This window comes from Coffea eugenioides, chromosome 6 (genome assembly GCF_003713205.1).
Source record: "Coffea eugenioides isolate CCC68of chromosome 6, Ceug_1.0, whole genome shotgun sequence".
In the NCBI taxonomy this organism is placed as follows: domain Eukaryota; kingdom Viridiplantae; phylum Streptophyta; class Magnoliopsida; order Gentianales; family Rubiaceae; genus Coffea; species Coffea eugenioides.
The window spans coordinates 34027935-34051417 of record NC_040040.1 but is presented as its reverse complement, the minus strand read 5'-3'; the positions used below and the strand labels follow the sequence as shown (position 1 = coordinate 34051417).

The following is a 23483-nucleotide window of genomic DNA, read 5'->3' as shown; positions in this document are numbered from 1 at the left end:
TGTTTACAACATTAAATGGACTGGCACTTGTATAGAATCACCTAATCATGATTTGACAAACTTCATCTCTTTCTTGTTTCTTCCATTTCTCATTAATAGTTGTTTGTCTTAAATTCAACCCCTAGGTTTTTTCACAACAAAATGATCCATGGAACCTTTTCTATCTCTTTGCTCATCTATAGGATGTTTTCTATCCCTCTATTCAATTTCTTCTTCATCTTGTTCATCATCATATACATGGCCATATCTTTGTTTCCTTTTTTTTTTCTCTATTCCTTAGAATTTGCACTAAACAAGTCATACATTTGTTTCCTAACACTCAGGAACTTTAGGACATGGTTCAGTATTTAAGTGTGTCCAAGCTAAGTGATGTTTAAATCTAGACACTCTACATGTATGAGTAACTCCACAGTATTTGCACATGACCTTTCTTCTTAAATTATCAATTTCAACTCCATGCTCCCACCCAAGATCTAATCGAGAACACGTTGCATTTTTTCAAGTTCCTTTCTTCAGTGCAGAAGTAGACATTTAATTACTATTAAACAATAGTTAAACATCTAAGTAACAAAAAAGTAGCTCCCTATAAAGGTAAAAAGAATCCATCACTAATTTATACTACTATATTTACTAAATAATGTTAAAATTATAATATGCATTTCACAACAAGTCACTATCAAAGTATCTCGTAATTATGCAGGCATTTTCTTGAGACATAGGATAGGGAATTAAAGAATAAATATATATTAGAAAGAAACATCCTTGTCCAACATAAGCTGAAAATTTAGTTTCTACATGTCAAATGCTAGTATTCTTTAATGGGTTATATGTAATCACGCAAAGTTACAATTATGTCTAGACAACATTCAATTGAGGCCTTTCCTTTTTTTTTCTTTACAACTACCACTAGTCAGATTAAGTTCAAAAAATATTCAATTGATCACATGCATATGAAAGAAAAAGTCGTTTAATTATTCTGAAATTTGATAAACCAAGCATGAATCACACCAAAAACTATACCAAGAAATGGTCCACCAATAAGAATGAAAGTACATCAATTATATAAATTGTAATGCCTTACTTTAGAAAATCAGAATCATTGCCTTAAAAATCCCATACCAAAAGACAAATTGGAAGCTATGCCAACTGCTATATCAAGCCTGCTTCTCAAATCGTATTTTGATAGCCAAGATCTTCTAGCCTTCTTCTTAAAGCCCTTGCTGCTCAATTTGTTCAAGATTTTTGCTCAATTTACTGCTCTTAATGACTGGCCAAGTGGAGTTTTGAGAAAAAATTTCATTTAATTTGAGAACAAACTAATATAAAAAATGAAAATAAAATATGAGAAGATGAAACTTTTTCTTTTGCCCTAATTTCCCATTCCGAAATTCCCAACCTCGATTTTTCAAACTTTGAAGAGTAATATTATGATAAACCAATGATTTTTTTTTTGTGACTTTAGGGTTTAGTTTCTTACTCGATCTCTTTGCTGCTAAGAAAGTAAGAGACTTAAAAGTCCTAAATCTCCCAATAACTGATAAGGCATATGAAAATTTTAACGTTTGTTTTAATTAATAGGATTAGGGCCCTTTATGAACCCCAAGACTAGCTTTTTTATTGGGCCAAATAGCATAATAGTGAATCAATAAAGAATGAAAAATGAGAGAAGAGTAATAAAAGTCCTATATTCATATAAATTAGTAGGATCGATACAATATTGTAGGAACATAAGATCCTACAATTCGTATCCTGAATCTAAAGAACCCACTACATTTCTTTAGAATTACGATCCTAAGCACGATATGGATCGTAGCGATCCTACAATCCATATCTCGACACTAACCGTCATGTTTCACAAGTCAAGTAAGTATTTGTGATATATGAATAAATCCCTATTTTGAGTTTGTAAAGAAGGTGATCATAGGTTGAGAAAAGTAAGTATTGACTATTTTAATCACTTGCTTGTGAAATTAGGTTGGGTGAGAAATTGAGTTAAACTAGTTGAATTTATGATATAATTATCTCACCTTTATTTGATATTATCAGTACTTGAGATAAAATGAATGATCGCATAATGGATATTTAATTGGTTTTGTGAAATTGAATTTCAAGGTTGCACATGTTTTATTTCAATTCTTGAATCATTGTTATGGTTTATATTTCCTATTACTTAAGGATGAGTAATAGTTTGAGTGTGAGGAAGTTTGGTAAGTGATTATTTTGTATATTTTTAGTGTATTTTATTTCTTAGATTTTAGTGTGTTTTTAGGGTTTAAAGATAAAATTTAGCTCCTTCTATCAACTATTTCTACAAGTTATAGTTTTTCACCAAAACTTGCATTTGAGTAGATTAATGTGCAAAATGTGTTTATAGGTTTTAGCATTTGGATGATTGATTCAAACAGAGTGAAATTAAAATGATATGTTGGCAACGATTCGAAGATGATTCAGAAATGAAAAAGTGAAGAAATCAAGGTTTCTGAGTGGATTCGCGAGCTAGGTCCATAAGGCCATCCACATATCACCCCATAGATCTAGAAAAGACAGAAAATGCATGAGAGCTGATCTGCGAACCAGATCCATAGGTGAGGTCCACGGATCCTGCGAACAAATGTAGTTTAAGGTCTGTTTGATAACATAAAAAAGTGCTGAATCTGAATTTTTTCAGATATTCAGATGTTTTGAGTGTTTGATAAATGAAAATCTATTTGCTGAACTTGTTAAGCAATGCTGAACCTATGTGTATTTTTTTCAGCACAAGAATCCTAACTGAATGCTTAATTCTGATAAGAATCAATAGAATTACTTCAACTATCTTATCTTATCTACTAAATCTACCCTTGTTTGTTAATTATGTTCAAAATTCTTATATAATTAAACAACATAATATTCTCTATCTAATGATTTTTAGTTTCTCTTTTCTCCCTTTTTAATGACTTTCACATCTTCTCCATATTCCTCATATAATATATTTCATCTTTTATATTAATTTGATTTAAAAATAAATATTGTCATTTTCATACCTAACAATTTTAAACTAATTAAATCATAGATTCTATTTCTTTTTGAATGAAAGGATAGGGCAAAATTGTCAAATTAAACTTATTAAGCATTCAGTTATAAATATTTATCAAACAGTATAAATAGGTTTAGCATTAAAATTCAGGCATTCATATATTTTTTTCAGTGCTTAAAATTCAGCAAATTAATTGTTTCAGTATTCAGATTTCAGAATTCATAATTCATAATTCAGATTCAGTTTTATCAAACGAAACCTTATTCACACAACTTTTTGATTGTTTTTCTAAACAAATTTCAATTGCATTCTACAAAAGGAAACATGGAAACTTTTAGAAACAATCTTGGGAATCTCAATGGTCAATTTGTACAACTTTAAGGAAGATTGTTAGAAGCAAATTTCACCAATAAATAGGCCTCTTGTAGATACCAAAATTTTAATTTTATTTAATTCAATTTTAGCTTTATTTTTTTATTATTTATTCTTGTTTTTATTTTTATTTTATTTTAGTTGATTAAGTTTGCAAAATGATAGTTAGTGTTTATTTTTGCTTATTTTAGTAAATTAGGTTCATCATTTTTCTTTTTAAGATATTTTTGCATTAAATTTCGAAAAAAGAAAATTCTTATAAAAATTCCATTCTTTTTTATCTTTTCAATTTTTTCAAAATAAAATAAAATGAATTTTTGCAAGGTAAAATAAAAAAAAAGGATGTAACATTTGTTATTTATCCTAAAATTTGTTTTGGAAAACAAAAAATTAAAAAAGGAAAATATGTGGAACACATGTATAATAAATAGGTGGAGGCCATGCAAACTAGTTAAGTGAGATAGATAAGGGTTAGACAAGTGTCCTTATTTTTTATTGACATCACAACACTTGCTAGATTAGGTGGTAGGACACTTGTTGATTTGGGGGATTTTGGAGAAAAAAATGAAAAGGAGAAATAAGAAAAAAGAAGCTACGGGAATCAGGAGGAGAAAAACCAAGCAAGGAAAAAGAAAAAAGAAGGGCTACGGGCTGAACAGAAAAAAGAAACAAGAAAGGAAAAACTAGAGAGGGAGGTTTTGGGAGAGAAAAAAACTGGGCAAGAAAGAAAGCTTGGGGGCGGTGAAGGAAAAGAAAGAAAGGGAGAAACAAGCAAGAGGTTGCAGGGAGAGAGAGGAAAAAACAAGAGAAAAGCAAGAAAGAAAAAACAAGAGGAAGAGCTGCGGGAAAGGGTGAAAAGAGAGGAGATTGGGAGAAAAGGGGGCTGAGGAACAGAAAGGAAAGAACAAGAGAGGATCAGGGAAGAAAGAAAGAAAACAGGGGAGAAACTGGAAAAGGAAAACCGAGGTTGGAAAAAGGAAAACACTGGAAGAGAGGCTTCGGGCAGTAGGAGGAAAGGGGGAAAGAAAAGAAAAGGGAGAAGGAAAAATGGGGTTTAGCGGCTGAAGGAACCTGGGAAGAAACTGAGAGAGGAAAACAGAAGGAAAAAACAGCAAAAAGGGAGGGAAAATCGAGAAAGAAAGGAGAGAGAAAAGTGCAGAAATTTTTTCTGCTAAAAGTTGAGCCAGGGTTGGAGATTTAGGGATCTTCCCGGCCATTTTCTGATCTGATCATAACTTATTTTAGAAAGATTTATTTTGTTGGATAATCTAAGGTGTTTGGGGAGGAATCTTTGTGTTACAAGTTTTGGGAAAAAACCACTGCAACGCCCTTGAATCGAAGCCTAAACCTGCTGAAGTCACAGTTCTTGCATCATCTGCGCCAAGCATATCTGCTTGTAGTTGCAGTGCTTGGATTCCTCTCCCCTCAAGCTTACAGCGTCATCTCCATTTCTTAAAGTGTTTAAGGTGATGTAGTTCACTTTACCCTTGCCATTTAAGTTTAAATCTGGGCCAAACTTGTCCGAATCTAGCTTGCATTATTCTCTTCTTTTGCCGCACTTTTCCTACTCATCTTATGGGATGATAGTTCAGATTTTATAGCACAAATTTTGTATTAAATATACCCAAGATTGAATCTTGATGCTTGGACTCCATAATCTTTGTTGTTTTAGTCTGAAAACTTGATGTTTTGCTTGGATTTTGTTACCTGTGTTCGATATGAATCCCATAGCGGCAAAGTTGCAGAAAGCTTCTTCGTGGGCTGCATGAAATATTTCCAAACAATTGCACTTTGACCCATGGATTGTTACTTCATACTACTATGGCCCATAAAATTGGAAAATTAATCAATTTTGTCCTTTTAAAATGTTATTTTTCTTTGGTATGTTTTAATGTGATTTTTGGACAGATTATTGGTGAATTTTAGGATGAAATTTTAGGTTTAATAATTTTTTATAAGATTTACAATTTTGGTTTGGATTTTAGTAAAATTTTGGGTAATTTTGTTGTTTAATTATAGCAAATGGGTTTTCATTTATTTTTTGTGAATTTTAGCATTTAGTTTTGGTAGACTTTATTTAGAGCCCTTAATTTTATTTTCCTTTAATTTGACCTCTCAAACTTCTTTAATTGTTTCAGTTAGGTCCTTGCTTGTTTTAATTTCTTAAATATGGGTTGTTTACTTTCATTTAAATACTTTAATTATTCAATTTCATGCTTATTTCCATCGTCTATGAGTATTTGTTAATTAAAGTCGTACCTTAACTATTTTTTTCGTGTTGGAAGGTAAATAAAAGAAATTTCACTTCATTAGGTCACCAATTCAAGGAGGTACACTCTACTCCTTTATTTTGCTTTTACTTGATTCTATGTGCTCCTATGTGACTTTATGTGTGTAATTGCATGTTTTTTGAATGTTTTTATTTATTTATTCTGTTTTATTTATTTATTCACTTTATTTGTTTTTAATTTTGTATATTTGTTTTAATTTAATTTTTGAGGCAATTAAATGCCAAATTGTAATAGTTAGGGGATTCAAGATATGTATTTAGATAGAATATGTAATAGTTAGGTATTTATTTTATCATTTATTTTATTCATTTCTCCCTTTAGATTGTAGTTAGGGCCCTCAAATGTAATAGTTAGGTCTTTATTTGGTTTATTTGCTTTGTGTGTTTTGCATGCTTGTATGTTTACGTATTACTCGCTTTCTTAGGATTTTGCATCTAAATATCATGCTTATGTGCTATGTGTTTTATATGATATTATGTGTTTACTTGCTTTCATTATGTTTTATATAATTTATTTGATTATAATAACTGTATGACGTCACTACACTAGTCCAACGCTAGTTGTGGCCCTTTTTCCCGTTTTCTCGCTAGTCCAACGCTAGTGGAAACTTCTAGACATGGGCTAGTCCAACGCTAGACCCTTAAAGACCATCCACGCGCTAGATCATATTTGTGTGACAATCACTACATTTGCATGCATATTTTTCTATCTTTTGGGATTTTTATCATTTTGCATGGCATTTCCTTTATATGTACATCTCTTATCCCATATTTCCCCTATATATATATATATATATATAATATATCCCTTATCCCCATGTGCAACACATGACATGTAGGTTTGCACTTCCATTAGAACTAGGTTAGATCATTTGCTTGATTAGATAGGAGAAAAACCCCTCAAATATGGGATATGGACGAGTATGGCTTTCTAGTCTTAGCACGCTCGTATTCCCTCTATTAAAGGGAAAATTGAAATCACGAGTGTTAGTTTCCCCCGCACCCATTATGATGCATTCCCTTAGGTCACGTATATTTGTATATTATAATTTTTCTAATTTTTTCAAATCTCATTGTTGCATATTCGTGACCTCTTCTAATAATCACTTTTGAGGGTCGCAATTAATGCGATTTGCACCAATCAAGCTTTGAAAAGACATATTGACCCTTTTGATAGCCATTAGGTCTAGGTTTGCATTCATATAGTAACATCCAAATGTGATAAGTTTTTAGGTTAAATTAAGAAAACTTTTTGACTAAATCACGCAACTATCTCTAGGCTAGGTTGAAAGGGTGCCTTGGATTTTATCCTTACCTTCCCTTTCTTCAAACGTGACTCCCGAGCACTTTTCTCTGATTTTTGAAAACTTAGAGTCGTTTAAAAAGAGTTTTTCTACTTTTTTATTCAAAATTCATTTTGAGTGACTTGGTACACCTTAACTCAATACCAAGTGACGACTCATATTTTTTATTAAAAACCCTTTTTAAACTATTATTTTGGGTCATAATCGTCGCACTTTTAAGTCCCATTTTAGGCCCTCTTTATTTATTTATTTTCTACAAATCAAAAACTCATTTTCACTCAAAATAAATCAAAATCCATTTTTATAAACCTGTAAACACTTTATTTTTCTTTCAAAAATGGGGTGCGACACCTCTTGTGAACTTGCTTTTATAACTTTGGAAGTTAGGAGAAAAAACTACCAAAAATGGTATTTCACTAGTTATTTATAGTTCTTTAGTTTAGGTTAGATTAGTGTAGTTTCATCCAAACTTTGTATTTGACTGACAGGATAAATATTGGAGTTGAAGATGGAGAGTTGGAACTCATGTGACAAAAATATATCTCCTAACACTTTAATTCTTGTATTTAATTCCTTTGTTAGTTATAATTCAAGTTTGGTGTTTTCTTTGATTTCCTTTATGTTTTGTTAAGTTATACCTAGGGTATGGATGAACTTTCCATGATTGTTGTGTGATATTTTCTTAGTTATTTGATGCTATTACATTGAGCAAGTTATTTAATACTTTTGCTGGCAAAATCATGATTAAGTGGCCATTGATTGTAATTATCTAAAGGTATTGAATTGTCAATAAGAGTTGGGATTCGATACTAGTTCAAGGAAGTATTGAACTAAGGCAGTACACACATGAAGCTAGACGTGCACCTTTGTGGTTTTTTATGAGTAATCTTATAGAATTTAAACAAACTTGTAGCTAGTTTCATAATCACATAAATAAGTATGGATTATTTATAAGTATGGTGGGTACATTGGCGAAAGCGAGTAACACGTACAATAGGTAATTATGCCATAACTTAGCTAAGGCAATCATACCCAATTAATCGGTAGATTCATTTACAAGAGTAGCTCGTAATTCCATGACCCTAGAAACCTTTTATTGTTATTGTTATTTCATTTTACAACATGTTTGTAATATAGATTTAATTTTTCGCACTTGTGATTGTCTAAATAATAAAATAATTTGAATACTAATCAATAATTGATCAATCTTTCCTATGGGATCGATATTCAATCTTTCCTTATATTTGTGTACAACCTGCGCACTTGTAGTAGTGAAAGTTTGAGTCTAAAGTAAAACTTTGCAATAAAAAATCATAAACAAAACATAAATGCCAACTAGGCATGCTACCTATTAACCCATTAATTTGTTTCAATTAGACATACTAGCTACGAGAATGAGAAAATACTAGATTTTTTATTATTTTTTAAACTTTATTTAGCAAAGAAGGGGTGAAAATTAAGGAGTAGGAATGGGGAATTGGGACTCAGGACCTCGAATTTTTTAGGGCATCAACTTTAACCGCTTGGGCATGGGTCCCTTGAGAACAAAAATAAAAGAAAAAAAATGGATTCTAAGAGGTAAAAAGAGATTTATACGAGAAAATTTCCTATTTTTCATTTGTTGGAGCAAATATTTATCCTAGCTTATCTGTTTCCCATTTTTTATTTATCCAAAAAATATTTGTCCTATTAATGCTTGTTTCCCAATTTTTTTTTTATTTTTTGAATAAATATTCTAGTGTGTTAAACCACCTGTCTTATGACCCATTGATTTCCTTTTTTTTTTTTCATTCTTTTTCCAATGAATTTTTTTTATTATCCTCAAAAACAAGCATAGTGGATTCCCAGTTAACAGCAGCTAATTCAATTTACTATTCTAACAAGAAGTTATATCATTCTCACTTTACTCACCTTTGCAAAACTTTTTTTAATTTACTATAGGTGGATCTTACTTTGGATATGTTTGGATACAAAAATTTTTTCAAATATTATTTTATTTGCATCATAAATAGATTGTCCAATTATCTTTGTTTACATTTTTAAATATCTTTTATATATCATATACACCACATTACAAAAAAAAAATAATATAATAATTATTCTAAATAGTACTCAATCCAAACTTATTTGGAAAAACTTTTTTACTTGCATCACAAACACATTTTTAATTATCTTTTCTTTATCAACTTACTACTTATTTTATCTTACATACATCATATCACAAAAAATACTAAAAAAATTATCCTAAAAAAATTTCAAATATTATTTTGTCCAAATAAACTATTTTTTTCTTAGAAAAAAACCTCTTGATCAATAGTCATTTATAGGAAAATTTGTTTGGGAAGGCTTTGTTTAGATTGCATTTTTTTAGATTTTTTATAAAATAAAATTATTTTAATAATTTGATATATGAAAGATAAAAAAGTGATTGAAAAATGTATGCATGAAAAAACGTAACAATTTTTTCAAAGCAATCCAAACATCAAAACCTTGATATGCATGCCCAAACTTTGTGTCTGTGAGGACATTTACGTCAAGACGTTTCTTTGAAACATTGCAATCCAAAAATCAAAACCTTGACATGCATGCCCAAACTTTCTATCTGTGAGGACATTTACGTCATGACGCATAAGACACGTCAAAAGACTCAAAACGGCTGCTCAAACAGAAAAATGATGGATACGGCTGAGAAGAAATAGTTGATCCATCCCAGCACCTTCACGTGTCTCAAAAGTCAAAAATCCCCAAACCCTATTTTTTCTCTCTCTGGTGCCTGTCTCACAACTCTCCTTGTCTTTGTCCTCTGTCCACTTGGGTTTTAGCTTTCCCCATCTCCTCCTCCTCCTCGTCCTCTCTTCCTACGAGGTTGGATCTGAAAGTTTATTCTTTTTTGATATTGCATTTTCTTGATCTAGTTTATTCAGTTTCTTGCTTGATTGTATGTAATTTTGTTGCTTTTAATTTTATTAATCTGCATCCCTGTTTCCATCTAGGTTAATGGGATAAGATTCTTAAATTTGTGAGTTGGTCTGCATGTAATTATGGAACACAACGAGAATTGGGGCGGTTTTCTGTAATTAATTCAAGAGTTCGTTAGAGTGTTACAAAATTTAATATTTTTTCCTTTTGCTGGAAAAGGTGGGGGCTGTTTAAACATTCCAAAATCAGAACCTGTTTATTGTTTGCGGTTTTCAAGAAATTCTGAGGTATGGGTAGAAGAACTGTGATGTAATATGATTAGATATGTAAGTTCGTCTTGCTGGTTTGCCACTGGATTGTAATGAGTCATCTTGTTAGTTCATCTTGAAATTGAGAGAGTCAAAATCTTTCACTACCTCTTGTGGCAAGAAGCTGGAGTATTGATTGTTAGGAGGGAAAACTAACTCAGGGACTCGCGTGGTTAAGTCATGGGAAATCGATATGGCTTGTTTTGCCGCTCATTCCTTTGTTTCTCATCTTTGTGCTAGACAGAAATATTTATATCTATGTTTGGAAGTAGAAATATACATACTTGGTGTGCATTGCATTTGGTCACTTTTTACTCCTAGTTATATATATGTGGCAGTTCAAATTCAAAGATTGAGGTTCTGCAAGTTATACTGGTTTTCCAGTTGATTTCTTGATCATTATAACAACCACATATGCGGAGCATAATTCTGCATGTGCTTCATCTTCTTTCTCTTCTACTTGTGCTTGATTGATATGGTGTTAGACTAGCTCATTTCCTTCACTAATTTGGTAAAGTTACATTTCAATCATGTCTGGTGGTGTTCATACACACCATTGTCAACTATTTATTTTTGTCCAGGATTTTTCAAATGACAGAGCCTTCAAAAGTCATTCATGTCCGCAATGTGGGGCATGAGATTTCTGAGGTATGATTTTTAATCTAATGTTACTTGGTACCTATATTGTACATTTTTTTGCCATTTTTGGACCTAAAAGATAGGTTTACATGTTTTCAATTTTTTCTTTAATAAATTATACGCGTTTATATTGATTATGTCTGGTAAGTTCAGGGATTTTGCACCTGCATGCCTCCTAAAAGTTTCTAAACAAGTGGAGTATTGAGTAATTTCCCATAAGATATGACTTAAGATACATTTATAGAACATGGAGCATGTAGCCTATGTGGAAAGAGCTAAATGTTCATTTATATGCTTGTACTATCAGGTGACTTCCTGATATTTGATTTTGAAGAATGTTTTACAGTTTTTAAATTCATGTCGGTCTTCTTAAGTTTGTTTTATTCTTTGCTCCATGTTCTATGCATTGAAACCAATACAGAATTTAAGCATAAGTAGAGATTGCTGATTTTGGAACTGATGTTTGTTTAACACATTTGATATGGTTTACTTGGATGTTTCATTGTATTTGGGATTGTAGCCTATAAATTAAAAAGTTGTTGCTTAAATATTCTTCAAGAGCTTCGCCAAGTTTTTGGATCTTTTAAGCTTCTAAACTTTCCTTGTATGAAGTATGATTTTATATTATTGCAAGGTCTAATGTTTTCTGGTTGCAAAATGCTATCACTGTATTTTTAAGTCAAGTACCTTTCCTGTTGGTTAGTGCTGGGCTCGCTAAATTCTGTGGATTCTATTTTATGGCTCTTCTGATTAGTGATTGAATGGTGAAAATTTCTCAGGCTGCATTTGGATCCTTTAGTTTTTCAAAAACTAGTTTTTCAAGGTACTCTAAAAAGTAGTCTAAAATTTTTTTAATATTCAAAAAATATCCCAAAATATATTTTAAAAACTCTACTACTCTTAAATATTCCAAAATATTTTCTAAAAATATCCCAAAATATACTCTAAAAACTCTGCTACAGTAAAATTTTTCAAAAACACCCCCAAGAATAACTAATCCAAATGGAGGGATTATCTTTTTGTAGCAACTGATGGCTGAGGTAACTCTTGGCCTAATCTCTGTCCACCTAATTAGCTTCTCCAACCTGTGAGTCCAAAGAATGCCAATTGACCACAAAGATCCTGTTAAACCTCTTTGGTGTTTTGAGAAAGTAATAATTTATTAAGATGCACCAAGAGGGTACAGCTCAAGATAAACAAGTAGAGAAATGTATAACTTGTAAAATCCTTTCATTTCCAAGTTGATTGGATCCATTCGTATCTGCTTCCCCGAAGTTATGCACTTTAGAAGTGCTTCTTTCTACTCTCCTTTAGTCAGGAATTGGTATGAGGTACAGCTTGCCTTCCAATTTTGAGTCTATTTTATTTTGGGAGTTTGATCCCCAATCCAATCTAAAGAACTCTGATTCAACCATTTCTGTGTCACTAACTGGGGTCTCTCTTCTTATACAATGATGAACCCTATCAAGAAGATCCCTTCCAACGTTGATCAGAGAACTGATTACTAGTCCCCTTCCAACCTTTTTCAGATTATTCTTCTTCAACCCTGTAATTTATACAGTGCCTATACATGATCCTTCGGAGTCAGCTCATTTAATTTAATGTATTCTACAACTTCTTATCAATATTAAGTTTACGCCTGAAGTGCTTCTGAATTGTGGCTTATCGTAAATCAGGATCATTCTTCTGCTGCTGAAAGGAACTTTTAAAGGGAAGAAAGCATGACACTAAAGCACAAGTAATAGGAAATTTAGTCCAGAGAGCTAGTTCATGGGTGATAAGGTCAATCTTTCTGTTGTGCAGGGAATATCTATGTTTGAAAAAAGAAAATTTGTAGGGTTCATGTATCAGATCCTTTATTGTTACTTTTTGGTGAGCTGGAGTTATGATTACAAATTTTATTCCAAGGATATATCTTCTCTGTTCGTATAACAGGATGCTTTGACATTAGTTGTTTCCAGCCTGAACAACTGTCTGCACTTCCGTAGAATGTTTTAAGATAAAAAAAATCTTAAGGTAGCCAATTGTCTCCTCTCCCCAGCTGTTTTCCTAAATTGCAAATTAATGGAATAAATTATTAAAATATATAAGCTGCATTTATGTTTTCTTGTAATGTGACTTTCCTATTGGAAAGAACAAATAAATAAATAAATAAATGATAAGTGTAATGTATCCACTTAGTATCTTGGCCCAATGAAGTGGGAATTCCATACCTTGGTAAATTCATCAAAGTTGTGGTTTTCATTTTCAGACAAAGCTCATCTTCCTAGTAGAATGGTAATTTTCATCATCTGGCATTGGAAAATTATCATTGTACTGGAAAGAAGAGTAATGAAGCCTCTGTTTTGTCTTGCTAATATTTTATTATTTGCCCATACACCGTTGCCCTCCTGGGAAAATCTAGATTGACAATTCTTTGAAATCCTAGAGTTTTTAAATGTTCTTGCTAGTGCTTCTCTTTTGCTGTTATTTAAACCTTGTGGACAGTTTACTTGTTTATCCTCTCCCTTTACATACTAAGTCTTTTTTTGTACATGGAAAATTTGTTTTTCTTTATGCTTTACTGGATGGTTGCCTGTTAGCTGGTGTGATTATTATGTTCTGTGCAAGGGTTTAGATTACTAATCATTGGTTTCTGTTGGTTTTATCATGTTCTTGGTAGTGCTGTTATTCTGAAAAATCTGAACATTGTGATTACAGAATGACTTGCTTCAGCTGTTTCAACCATTTGGAGTCATCACCAAACTTGTAATGCTTCGGGCAAAAAATCAGGTAGTTCTTCTTTGAATTGATCTTTGTCTTAAATTTTTCTATAATAGTCTTTTTTGGTTGAAATGAACTGTAATCTTTAAATAGGACTACTAATTCCCATTGCTTCTTCCCATGCAGGCACTTCTTCAAATGCAAGATGTTCCTTCAGCTGTAAATGCTTTACAATTCTACACTAATGTTCAACCAAGTATAAGGTGTCCTTCATGGTTTTCTTTTTGTTATCAAGGCATGGGAGACTGTTGATAATCAATCTTTTAACTGCAAGCTGCAAAGTGAGTGACTGTAATTTTTCCTTGTATTGTTTATTGACCACTAGGGGAAGAAATGTTTATGTCCAGTTTTCATCACATCAAGAACTAACAACCATGGATCAGAATACTCAGGGACGAGGAGACGAGGTTAGTATATGTTAGTAGCAGCATATAATAGAACTTGATTTATGAAGTTTGATTTTGATGTAGTATTTGTGTGAGGAATATAATGAATTGGTTTTTCCTTAAGGTTCTAAATACATGAACATTCTTTGCAAAAAGATGAGAAAATGATGCTGCTGGATAGCATGTATAATCAATACATATATATGTCACTATATTTATGAGAATGGTAGCGATGCTGTGTTTCCGTAATGATTCTCGATATTCCAAAGGTCTACCATCTTGTAATTATAAATCCAATTTCCCTGTGAACATTAAGATATTCACCATCTGAGGCTACTTTGGTTTGTTTTGTAATAAGAATGCTAAGCAAAACCTGGGTGCAGAAAAAGAGTAGAGGAGTTAATGATTTTGGTGTTCTTCTACCTAAAGGTTCTGGGCAGTTTATTAACTGAAGCTGATTTAATTGGTCAAAGCCATTGGGATACACAGGGATGGCCAACTAATAGATGAACTTTCATAGTAGTTGTTTTTTGGAATTGAATGCTGCTAATTTAGGCTTCACTTGTTGACCTCCCTGATTTGAACTTAATAACACATTTGCTTCGACTGGAATTAACGGGATGCAGATAAATTTTTGCTGAACATTCTTACCTGAGATCTTATGGATGATGGTCTCTTAATGTGCCATTGACAGAACTATTCCGTTTCTACTTGAAAACAAATGTAGAAAACAGGCACTAGTGCTTTTTTTTTTTTGTCTTGTCCATTATTGCACCTTTATAATCCTTTCTTAGCATACATCTTTTTTCTTCTATGTTTCTGGATTGATTGAATGAGTAATAATTCTCTTCTTCTGTGTATTATTTTGTCATAAATTTGTCTGCTATAGTTTTCTGCACGCAATATCTTCTGCTGCTTTAGTCTCTCCTTTCTCAGTTTATTCTTCTCTATTCATTCTCTTCTCTTCTCTTCTCTCTCATCTGCCTCTATGCTGGTCTGCTGTCGGGCACCCTGTGGATATACAGCCTAACCGAATTCTCTTAGTTACAATACATCAAATGCTATACCCCATTACTGTGGAAGTGCTGCATCAAGTGTTTTCTCCCCATGGATTTGTAGAGAAGATTGTCACCTTTCAGAAGTCGGCTGGTCAGCACCTTCAAGTTTTCTCCCTCTTTTTTCTCCTTTTTTTCTTATTTTGGTGCTCATTTTGGCATATTAGGATGTATTATTGTTCTGTAGCATTTAAGTATCAGAGGCAAGCCTCTTTTAGTTTCAGTGCTGTCTTCATGCTCATGCCAAAAGGCACTATGTATATTTAGGAAGCTTATTGTTCATAGCTTGTCTGTCCTTTCTTTTTTCTTTTTTGGTGAATTGTTTTCTGAATATCTTTATTTTCAAGTTGTTATCAATCTGTTTTGACTCAAAACTTCGGACATTTCTTTTTGTGGATTCTGACTGTGCTGAAAATTTGTAGGCTTCCAGGCTTTGATTCAGTATCAATTACAGCAAAGTGCTGTTTCTGCAAGAAATGCCCTTCAGGTTCTTTGTTTTTTCAGCAGTCCTTTCTGTCTCCTAGTCTGCATCTATAAATGGATGGGTGCTTTCAACTGGTGTACTTGGCATTTTCTTACAGGGTCGAAATATATATGATGGTTGCTGTCAGCTAGACATTCAATTCTCTAAGTATGCTTGAAGTTTCCTTTTAGGAATTCCAGATTTTTAATTAATTAATTAATTATATTTTTGTAATGTTCATTTGATCAATTTTATCTTGCGGATATTTTACTCACATTTCTTCTTTGTTTTTTGTCCTTCCTCTAGCCTGGATGAGTTACAAGTAAACTACAATAATGAACGATCTAGGTAGGATGGTGCATTTTTTTCTCTCTTTTTTCAAATACATAAATCCTCCGTGGGTGAAAGAGAAGGATAAATGTTCCTGTCTATATCACAGTCCTGCAGTATGCAAAGATTGCTGATTCTTCTTTTATCCCTTCTCCCTGACTGTTACTCTTGATTCTACGTAGGGATTTCACAAACCCTTCACTGCCTTCGGAACAGAAGGGTAGATCCTCTCATGTAGGTTGCTTTCATTTCTGATATTACTATTTGAGATTCATAAATTAGAGCTTGTGCTTTCCAATATTTAATATGTAACCACTTCTCCTTTCTTGTGACAGCCTGGATATGGTGACGTAGGAGGTATGTCTTCTTTGCAGGTTGCCAAATTCAGCAGCTAAGTTTTTGTTGAATATTATCGCCGTATTGTACATTTCTGACTGATTTTGCTCTTCTTTGGTGTTTACCAGTTGGATATCCACAGGTGCGTATTTTCCCGTCACTTTTATTGCAGTCAACTGACATTCAGCCATTTTTTGGTGTCGGCTTTGCAATTTTGAGTTTCTGTTGTCAACTCTGATCTGTATGTCTGGTGTCAAATTCACTTTTGCTGTTGGATTTGGTTCATAGCATCTATGAGGTTTTGGGAATGATTAGTAGGCAACTAAAATGACAAGAAAAGGGATTTTGTTTAAACACCTTTTGGGTCAATTTTGTTGCCCTAGGCTCTCAGATATTCATTTGATCCTAGAGTTTGATTTTAGTATAAAAGGAGCACATAGATAGATCATGTAACCTATGCCTCTCTCCTTCAATGAACTGGATCTTTAATGCAGGAGGCAGCTCTTTGAAAACCGATCTACTAAATGAAGAGTGATTTTTGTATTTTATATCTTCTTCCAAGCCAAGCCCTATATAGAGCATGCTGAGATGCTGGATGAAGAAATGCGATGAACTTTAAAACTTTTGGTTCTTTTTAAGCTCTTTCCACTGCTTTGCTTGCCCTAGTTGTTGTCCATCTAGGAGCAGAATAGATTGCCAAACAGTTTTTAAAATTATAAATTAGTCTTGTTTTGAAAGATCTTTTGACTGACTGGGTAGTCAGGGTATTGTATGTGCACATTAGCTTTTGTTAGTGTGGATTCTTAATCTTTTAAAAGACGGCAATAATATGGAAGATGCTTCTGAAATGCAGATGGCCAGTGCTGCTGCAATTGCGGCTGCCTTTGGAGGTGGTTTACCTCCTGGAATTAGTGGGACGAATGATAGGTGCACTGTTCTTGTTTCTAATTTGAATCCAGAAGTAAGTCTTCACCTCTCATATTGGTTTCTCATCTATCATTCTTGTGTTCTCTTGGGTTCTTCATAGAGCCAAAACTTTGTTTTGATGGCATCGCCTTTCTTGCTTCCCAAAATTCACATTTGTATGCCTCTGGTGCAGAGCATTGATGAGGACAAGCTGTTTAACCTGTTCTCCATTTATGGAAATATTGTGAGAATCAAACTTCTGCGGAATAAACCTGATCATGCTCTTGTACAGATGGGGGATGGTTTTCAGGCTGAATTGGCTGTGCACTTTTTGAAGGTCTTTCAGTCTTTTGGAACCTTTATCTTAGTTTCTAGTTTCAGCTTTGATTGCCTAATTTAAACATATTATACAATCTACCGGGATAGGCCAAATTCTGAAGTTCCTGAACTGGATAAATCCACTGTTTTCACAAATTCTTCTGGTCCATTCTTTTTATTTTTACTTTCTGCATTGCCGTATCAATTATACAAATGAAGTGGTTGGGGAAAAGTACATCGTTACATCCTATGAAGTTCCTTCTAGAACTAATATCCATTTATGTCAAAATAGTATATGAAAAGATAATGACATAATAGATTTTGAATGGTAGCGGAGGCAAGTCATAGACAAGCGTGTGAATTATCTCTCTACTGTCCAGAAAGAATGGGATCGTAACTTCTCAGGGATGGGACTATTCCCAACTCTGCGTCATTTCTCATTTGGGCTTTTCTCACCAACCTTTTGCTTCTCCTCATTCTCCTCTGAGGATGGAGTCCTTTGGCATGTCTGTCTTGTATGAGGAAGGGGCAATTTACTGAAATATCTTTTGGAGTCACTTTTGAGAAATGTTTACAAATATTCTCTGCGGCTTGAGTCGCACTTGTATTGAAATCCCAGATTGTTTAATGCTTTAATATGTTGCATTTTTAACGTATTCTTTACCAGCATGTTGTCCTCAAGTCAGATGTCTTTGAATGGACCTCTGTTTATTTTGTGTTGCATATGGGATCATTTGTATGATTTTCAGAAAATAATGCATATTTGGACCAACATTTTGTGAAGTTGCTAGTTGTCTGCAGAGTATTTCTTAATTAGTGAATGTTTTGTGGTGCAGGGAGCTAAGCTTTTTGGGAAGCGCTTGGAGGTTAATTTTTCAAAGCATCCAAACATCACAACTGGTGCTGATACGCACGAGTATTCTAATTCAAACCTTAACCGGTTTAACCGAAATGCTGCAAAAAATTACCGGTACTGTTGCTCCCCAACAAAGATGATACACCTGTCCACCCTCCCTCAGGAGGTAACTGAGGAGGAAATCGTGGCCCACTTGGAGGAGCACGGAACTATAGTTAATTCTAAGCTCTTCGAAATGAATGGAAAGAAGCAAGCTCTTGTGCTATTTGAAAATGAGGAACAAGCCACTGAAGCCCTCGTGTGCAAGCATGCAACATCTCTTGGTGGTTCAACCATTCGGATTTCATTTTCTCAGTTACAGAGCATATGAGTATTTGCTGGCTTGCATCCACAAGAAATGGGGTTGTGGAGTGAAAATCAATCTTCCAGTAACTGATTTGAACAGTCGTCCTGTAACTTTAGTTTGATTTACTGAATACTTTGATTTTTTTTTTCTTACCCATAAATGCTTGTACCATCACTGTCATTTTCTTTTATTAACAAAGGTTGGGAACTTCGGAGTGTTACGAGTTTTGTAGGAATAGAAGAGCGGAGGCCTCCTTTGTTTTCTGAGAGAGAGGTTCTTTGCTGCCTTGTAAATATCCTGAAGGTTAATGTGGGCATTATGCTATGTTGCTATGTTCTCTTTTTTTTCCACAAACGTTAGATATCATTTTATATATAAACCTGATACTACAAGGGCTTAATTACAAAAGGTGGCATCAACCCTCCAATCATTGTTGGTTGCTTCTATTAGCAAAGTTGGGAAGTTGTTTTTCCAATCAATGTCATTAACTAGCTTTGTTGCAAATTGTGCTAGCCTATGACTTTCTACGTTAGCTGATTTAGGTACAAAAGAAACTGTATGTTCAAAACCTTTAATTAGGTGTCCAATGTCTTTCAGAATGGTTGCTATATGACCTTCTTGCACATTGTTGCTTGTGATCATGTCAACTGCTGCTTTACAATCTGACAGCACATCTATTTTTTCCCAACCTGCTTGTCTTGCCATTTGGAGTGCCATCCTAATGGTTAAGGTTTCTTCCACTAGTGCCTCTCCCATTTTTGTCTCCATTACTTCTCTTGCTCTCATAATTTCTCTTGTCCAGTTCCTTACTATTATCCCTTTTCCTGTTCTGATCAATTTTAAACTTATCGCAGCATCCGTATTGATTCTGATGATTCCTTCTTTTGGTGGCTCTCTCACATTTCCTTGCTGATTTGACCCTACTCCTCCCTTATTTTGCTTGTTCTCTCTTCGTGTAACCTCTTCATATTCAACCCACTCTTGTTGTGATTTCCCAATTATTTCTCTTGCTTCTCCTTTTTGATGTTTGAACTGGGCCTTGTTTCATGCTTTCCATATCTGTCATAGTATGTTTGCTGTTAGGTTGATTCTTTCCTTTCCTTTTGCCATTGTCTCAGTCTGAGTAACTGCTTCCCACCATCTCCATAGATTATGAAGATCATGCAATCCTTCCCATCTCACTGGTGCTATTTTTCATATTGTTTGAGCGATCGGGCATTGAAAAACATGTGCTCTATTGTTTCTACTTTTTCCCCGCACACACTGCATATTCTGTCACCTTTGCCTATTCTGTTGTAGATTGTCTCCTTGATAGCTAAGCTATTTTGTAGGCTCCTCCAGATGAAATGTTTCAGCTTGTGCTTCAAGTTCAGCTTCCAGAGTTGTTTCCAGATGCTATGCTTTCTGATTTTTCAACTTATTTTCTCTCCTACACTTTCTCTTCTCTTTTCATTGCTCTTCTCCTGCACGACATTTACATAGCCTGCCTTCACTGCGTACATCCCAGATTTTGAGATGCTCCAAAAGAACCTGTCTTTTCTTTTGAAGCAACTGAGTAGCATGCTGACTATCTGCACTCTATCATCTGGATTGAGAATTTGTTGCAGGATTTCTGTGTTCCATCTTCCATCTTTTATTAGCTAGTTCACGGTTTGAATCTGGCAGTTTGGAGGGCAGCTTGTGGTTATTTTGCCTGTTCTGGATCCCATTATTCCACCTATACTTCCATATGTTCACCTGGCATCCTTCTCCTATTCTTTTCCACATGCCTCTCTATATCAGTCTCCATGTACTATGAATGCTTTTCCATGTCCATGATGCTGATTGAGAGGGGTTGTTTTCAAGACCATTTGGATCCTTTAGGTACTTTGCTCTGATCACCTTCCTCATTAGCAGATTTGGGAAAGTGATAATTCTCCAAAGTTGCTTAGCAAGTAAGGCTTCGTTAAAGGCTTCCAAATCTCTGAATCCCAGTTCTCCCTTTCCTTTGACTTCTGATAATTTCTTCCAACTTGTCCAATGCATTGTCCTGTCTTGTTGCACGCTTCCCCACCAGAAATTCACTAAACACTTGCATATATCCTTGCACAGTCCTTTTGGCAACTTAAAGCAAGCCATGACATAATTTGGCATTGCTTGAATCACTGACTTAATCAGGGCTTCCTTTCCAGCTGAACTCAGCATTTGTTTTTCCATCCTTTCAGTTTGTTCACAACTAAACTCTTGATATACCCAAAAACTTGGTTTTTTGATCTTCCTATAGCCATAGGCAGGCCCAGATATCTGCCACTGCCTGCTTCCCTCATATCTCCTAGCTCTTGACACACTTCTTCTCTGACATGTTTAGGAGTATTCCTACTGAAGTACACAGCTGATTTGTCAAAATTTACCAGTTGTCCAGACACCTTTGAGTAATTCTGTAAGATATCCTTCACCTGCTTGGCCTCCTGGACGGTTACTTTGCAGCAGATTAATGAATCATCAGCAAAGAATAAGTGCGAGATTTGGGGGCTGCTTTTGCATACTTTGATTCCTGTGACATTTCCCTGGTTCATCTCCCTGTTGATCATGTGAGAAAGTCCCTCTGCACAAATCAGAAAAAGGTAAGGAGAAAGGGGGTCCCCTTGTCTTAACCCTCTACTGGCTTTGATGAATCCTACCATTTCTCCATTCAGGTTAAAAGAATAAGTGTGAGGACTCGCAAAATTTACTTATTTAAATTTCCTATTTCTACCTTATTTAATTATTTATTTGGCCATTTACTCAAAATATTTTATTTTGACCTTTTATTACTCAATTACATAGAATAATAGCTCATATGTATTTTTAAAGTGACTCATTTCAAAATTTCATTTTTTGGAAGCTCGTTAAGTGAAAATAGCGAATACGCGTTTAGAGACAATAACCGATTTGAGAGTACTATGAGCTTGAAAAATTGGAGACTTATACACTAATCTTAAAAAAGGTATTTTTATGTTTAAGTACTCAAGTATTGAAAATTCCACTCTACCGCGCACAAATTGGAAGTACGCATTTTTACACACGCGATTTAATTGCGCACAAATTGAAAATACGTGTTTTTACACGCGCGATTTAATTGAGGGACTTTAGACCCTTATATTTAGACCATTAAGAGTGAATAATAATAGTAGGAATACAAGTACATTAGAGGTTTAGTGCATAAGTGAAACAACCTCGAGAGAAATCGAGCACAAAACGCCTGCGTACGCGCAGGAGAGAGAGTTGACTTTTGAACCAATTTAAAGCCACATATTTTAGCTTCTCTTGGAAGTTTCATTTGCAGCCAAAACCTCTCTCTCTCTTGCTCCAAGACAGCCGGCCATCCAAGGAGAAAAACAACCAAAGTTCTTCATTTTCCTTCATCAATCCTTGCTTCAAATCTTCACCAAATCACTTCAAAATTCACATACACTTTGCTAACCACTTGGAGATCACCTCAAGCAAGGAAAAGGGGCTTGTTCTCACGGTTTTTCTGGAGCTAAAAGGACCGAAATTTCTGCCTTGATCATCTAAGAAAGTAAGTGATGATCAACCTCTCAAATCTTGACTTATGGAAGTTATATTGCACTTATATGCTCATATATTCATGTGGGTAGCTTTATTTATGTTGAAAATTTGGTGTGTGGGCTCTATGAAATCTCACAATAGCTTGGTGGACTGATTTGATGATATATGATGCTATTTATGTTAGATTAGTGCTTAATCTAGTGGAAATACGTTGGGTTGTGAAGGAAAACTCAAAAGGAGAGAGTTGAGCAAAAGTGACAAATCTGCCCTTGTTATTTCCGTGACCCTTAGTGCATTTTTTTGTGGTTCAATTGACTTGTTTATGATGTATACATGTTGTGTGGGTTGTGTGGAAGGTTTCCACAAAAAATTACGTGATTTGGATGATTAAATGTTGAGTTTTCGAAAATTTGTCAAATCTGGAAATGAGTCCCGTATTACTCTAGCAGTGTTTTTGTTTCGGTTATAACTTTTTACTCCGATATCGAAATCGAGTGCCGTCAGTGGCATTAGAAACTAGACACTTCCGGTTTTCTAATGGTATAAAACCCATGCCCTGATTCTATCTGAGTAAACCATACAATCATTTGAACATGACTTCCCTGTTTCATTTATCCACTAGAATGCAGGTCATGAGCTGCAACTTGATGCTCGAATATGGGCTAGTTGTGGACAAATTTTTAAAATGATTCCTTCTGTGAACGTTTAGCGTTATGAATGTAGTTTCCAACGCCACTAACCATGCTCAATTCCAAGTTGAATTGAGTGAGTTGTGGCCGAAGTTCGAAATTGATTCAGTGGTTGAAAACCCTTTTTTGACTAGTAAATGCCTAAATCTTGATTGGGACTTGTTGTTTTGAAATTCTTGATGTTGATCACCTACCAAATGTATCTTGGATGTTTCTTAGACATTGTCTACGCAAATGGGCCGTGTTTGAGACATTTTGTTGGCCAAACGTTTTGAAAATGGAAAACGGAACCACAAGGCAGTTTTGTCTTGGACGTTCTTGGTGCTTTAATGATTTTGTTAACCGACTTCTCGTGCGTATTTTTCTATGAAATTTGACAGAGCAATAGCCCTTATATGGTAGTATAATCATACCAAATTTAGTGCCATTCTGAGTCCATTTCGAAGCTCAAACAAAGTCCCGAAGTACGTGATTTAAACCTGGAATTTGCTGAACAGTTTTACTTTTGCAGCAATTTTGAGCTACCATATCTTGGTGCCCAAAACTCCAATTCTTGTTCAGCTTGTTGTGTTGAAAACTTTGATTGTAACTCTAATTGATTTCCAAATTTCAGAAGCTAGTTCACATTGTGTGAATATTTCCGAATTTCCAAACTTTAC

The 23483-nt window shown here is 34.2% G+C and overlaps 1 protein-coding gene across 1 annotated transcript; it reads left to right on the top strand.

Moving 5' to 3' along the window:
- The first annotated feature begins 9660 nt into the window (after positions 1–9660).
- Positions 9661–18939, top strand: LOC113775153 (polypyrimidine tract-binding protein homolog 3). The gene is made up of 15 exons (XM_027319912.1): positions 9661–9847; positions 10791–10857; positions 13549–13620; positions 13738–13814; positions 13937–14018; positions 15023–15146; positions 15475–15539; positions 15634–15683; positions 15822–15863; positions 16028–16079; positions 16181–16202; positions 16310–16323; positions 17035–17142; positions 17281–17424; positions 18242–18939. Exons 2-15 carry the CDS (start codon positions 10801–10803, stop codon positions 18629–18631), a joined length of 1299 nt encoding a protein of 432 aa, XP_027175713.1. The 5' UTR covers positions 9661–9847; positions 10791–10800; the 3' UTR covers positions 18632–18939.
- Positions 18940–23483: the final 4544 nt, after the last annotated feature.

Coding starts and splice junctions, on each gene's coding strand:
- LOC113775153 (XM_027319912.1), top strand. CDS start 10,801: ATGACAGAGCCTTCAAAAGTCATTCATGTCCGCAATGTGGGGCATGAG. Junction 14,019..15,022: donor CTCAGGGACGAGGAGACGAG/GTTAGTATATGT, acceptor GTGGATATACAG/CCTAACCGAATTCTCTTAGT. Junction 15,540..15,633: donor CTGCAAGAAATGCCCTTCAG/GTTCTTTGTTTT, acceptor ATTTTCTTACAG/GGTCGAAATATATATGATGG.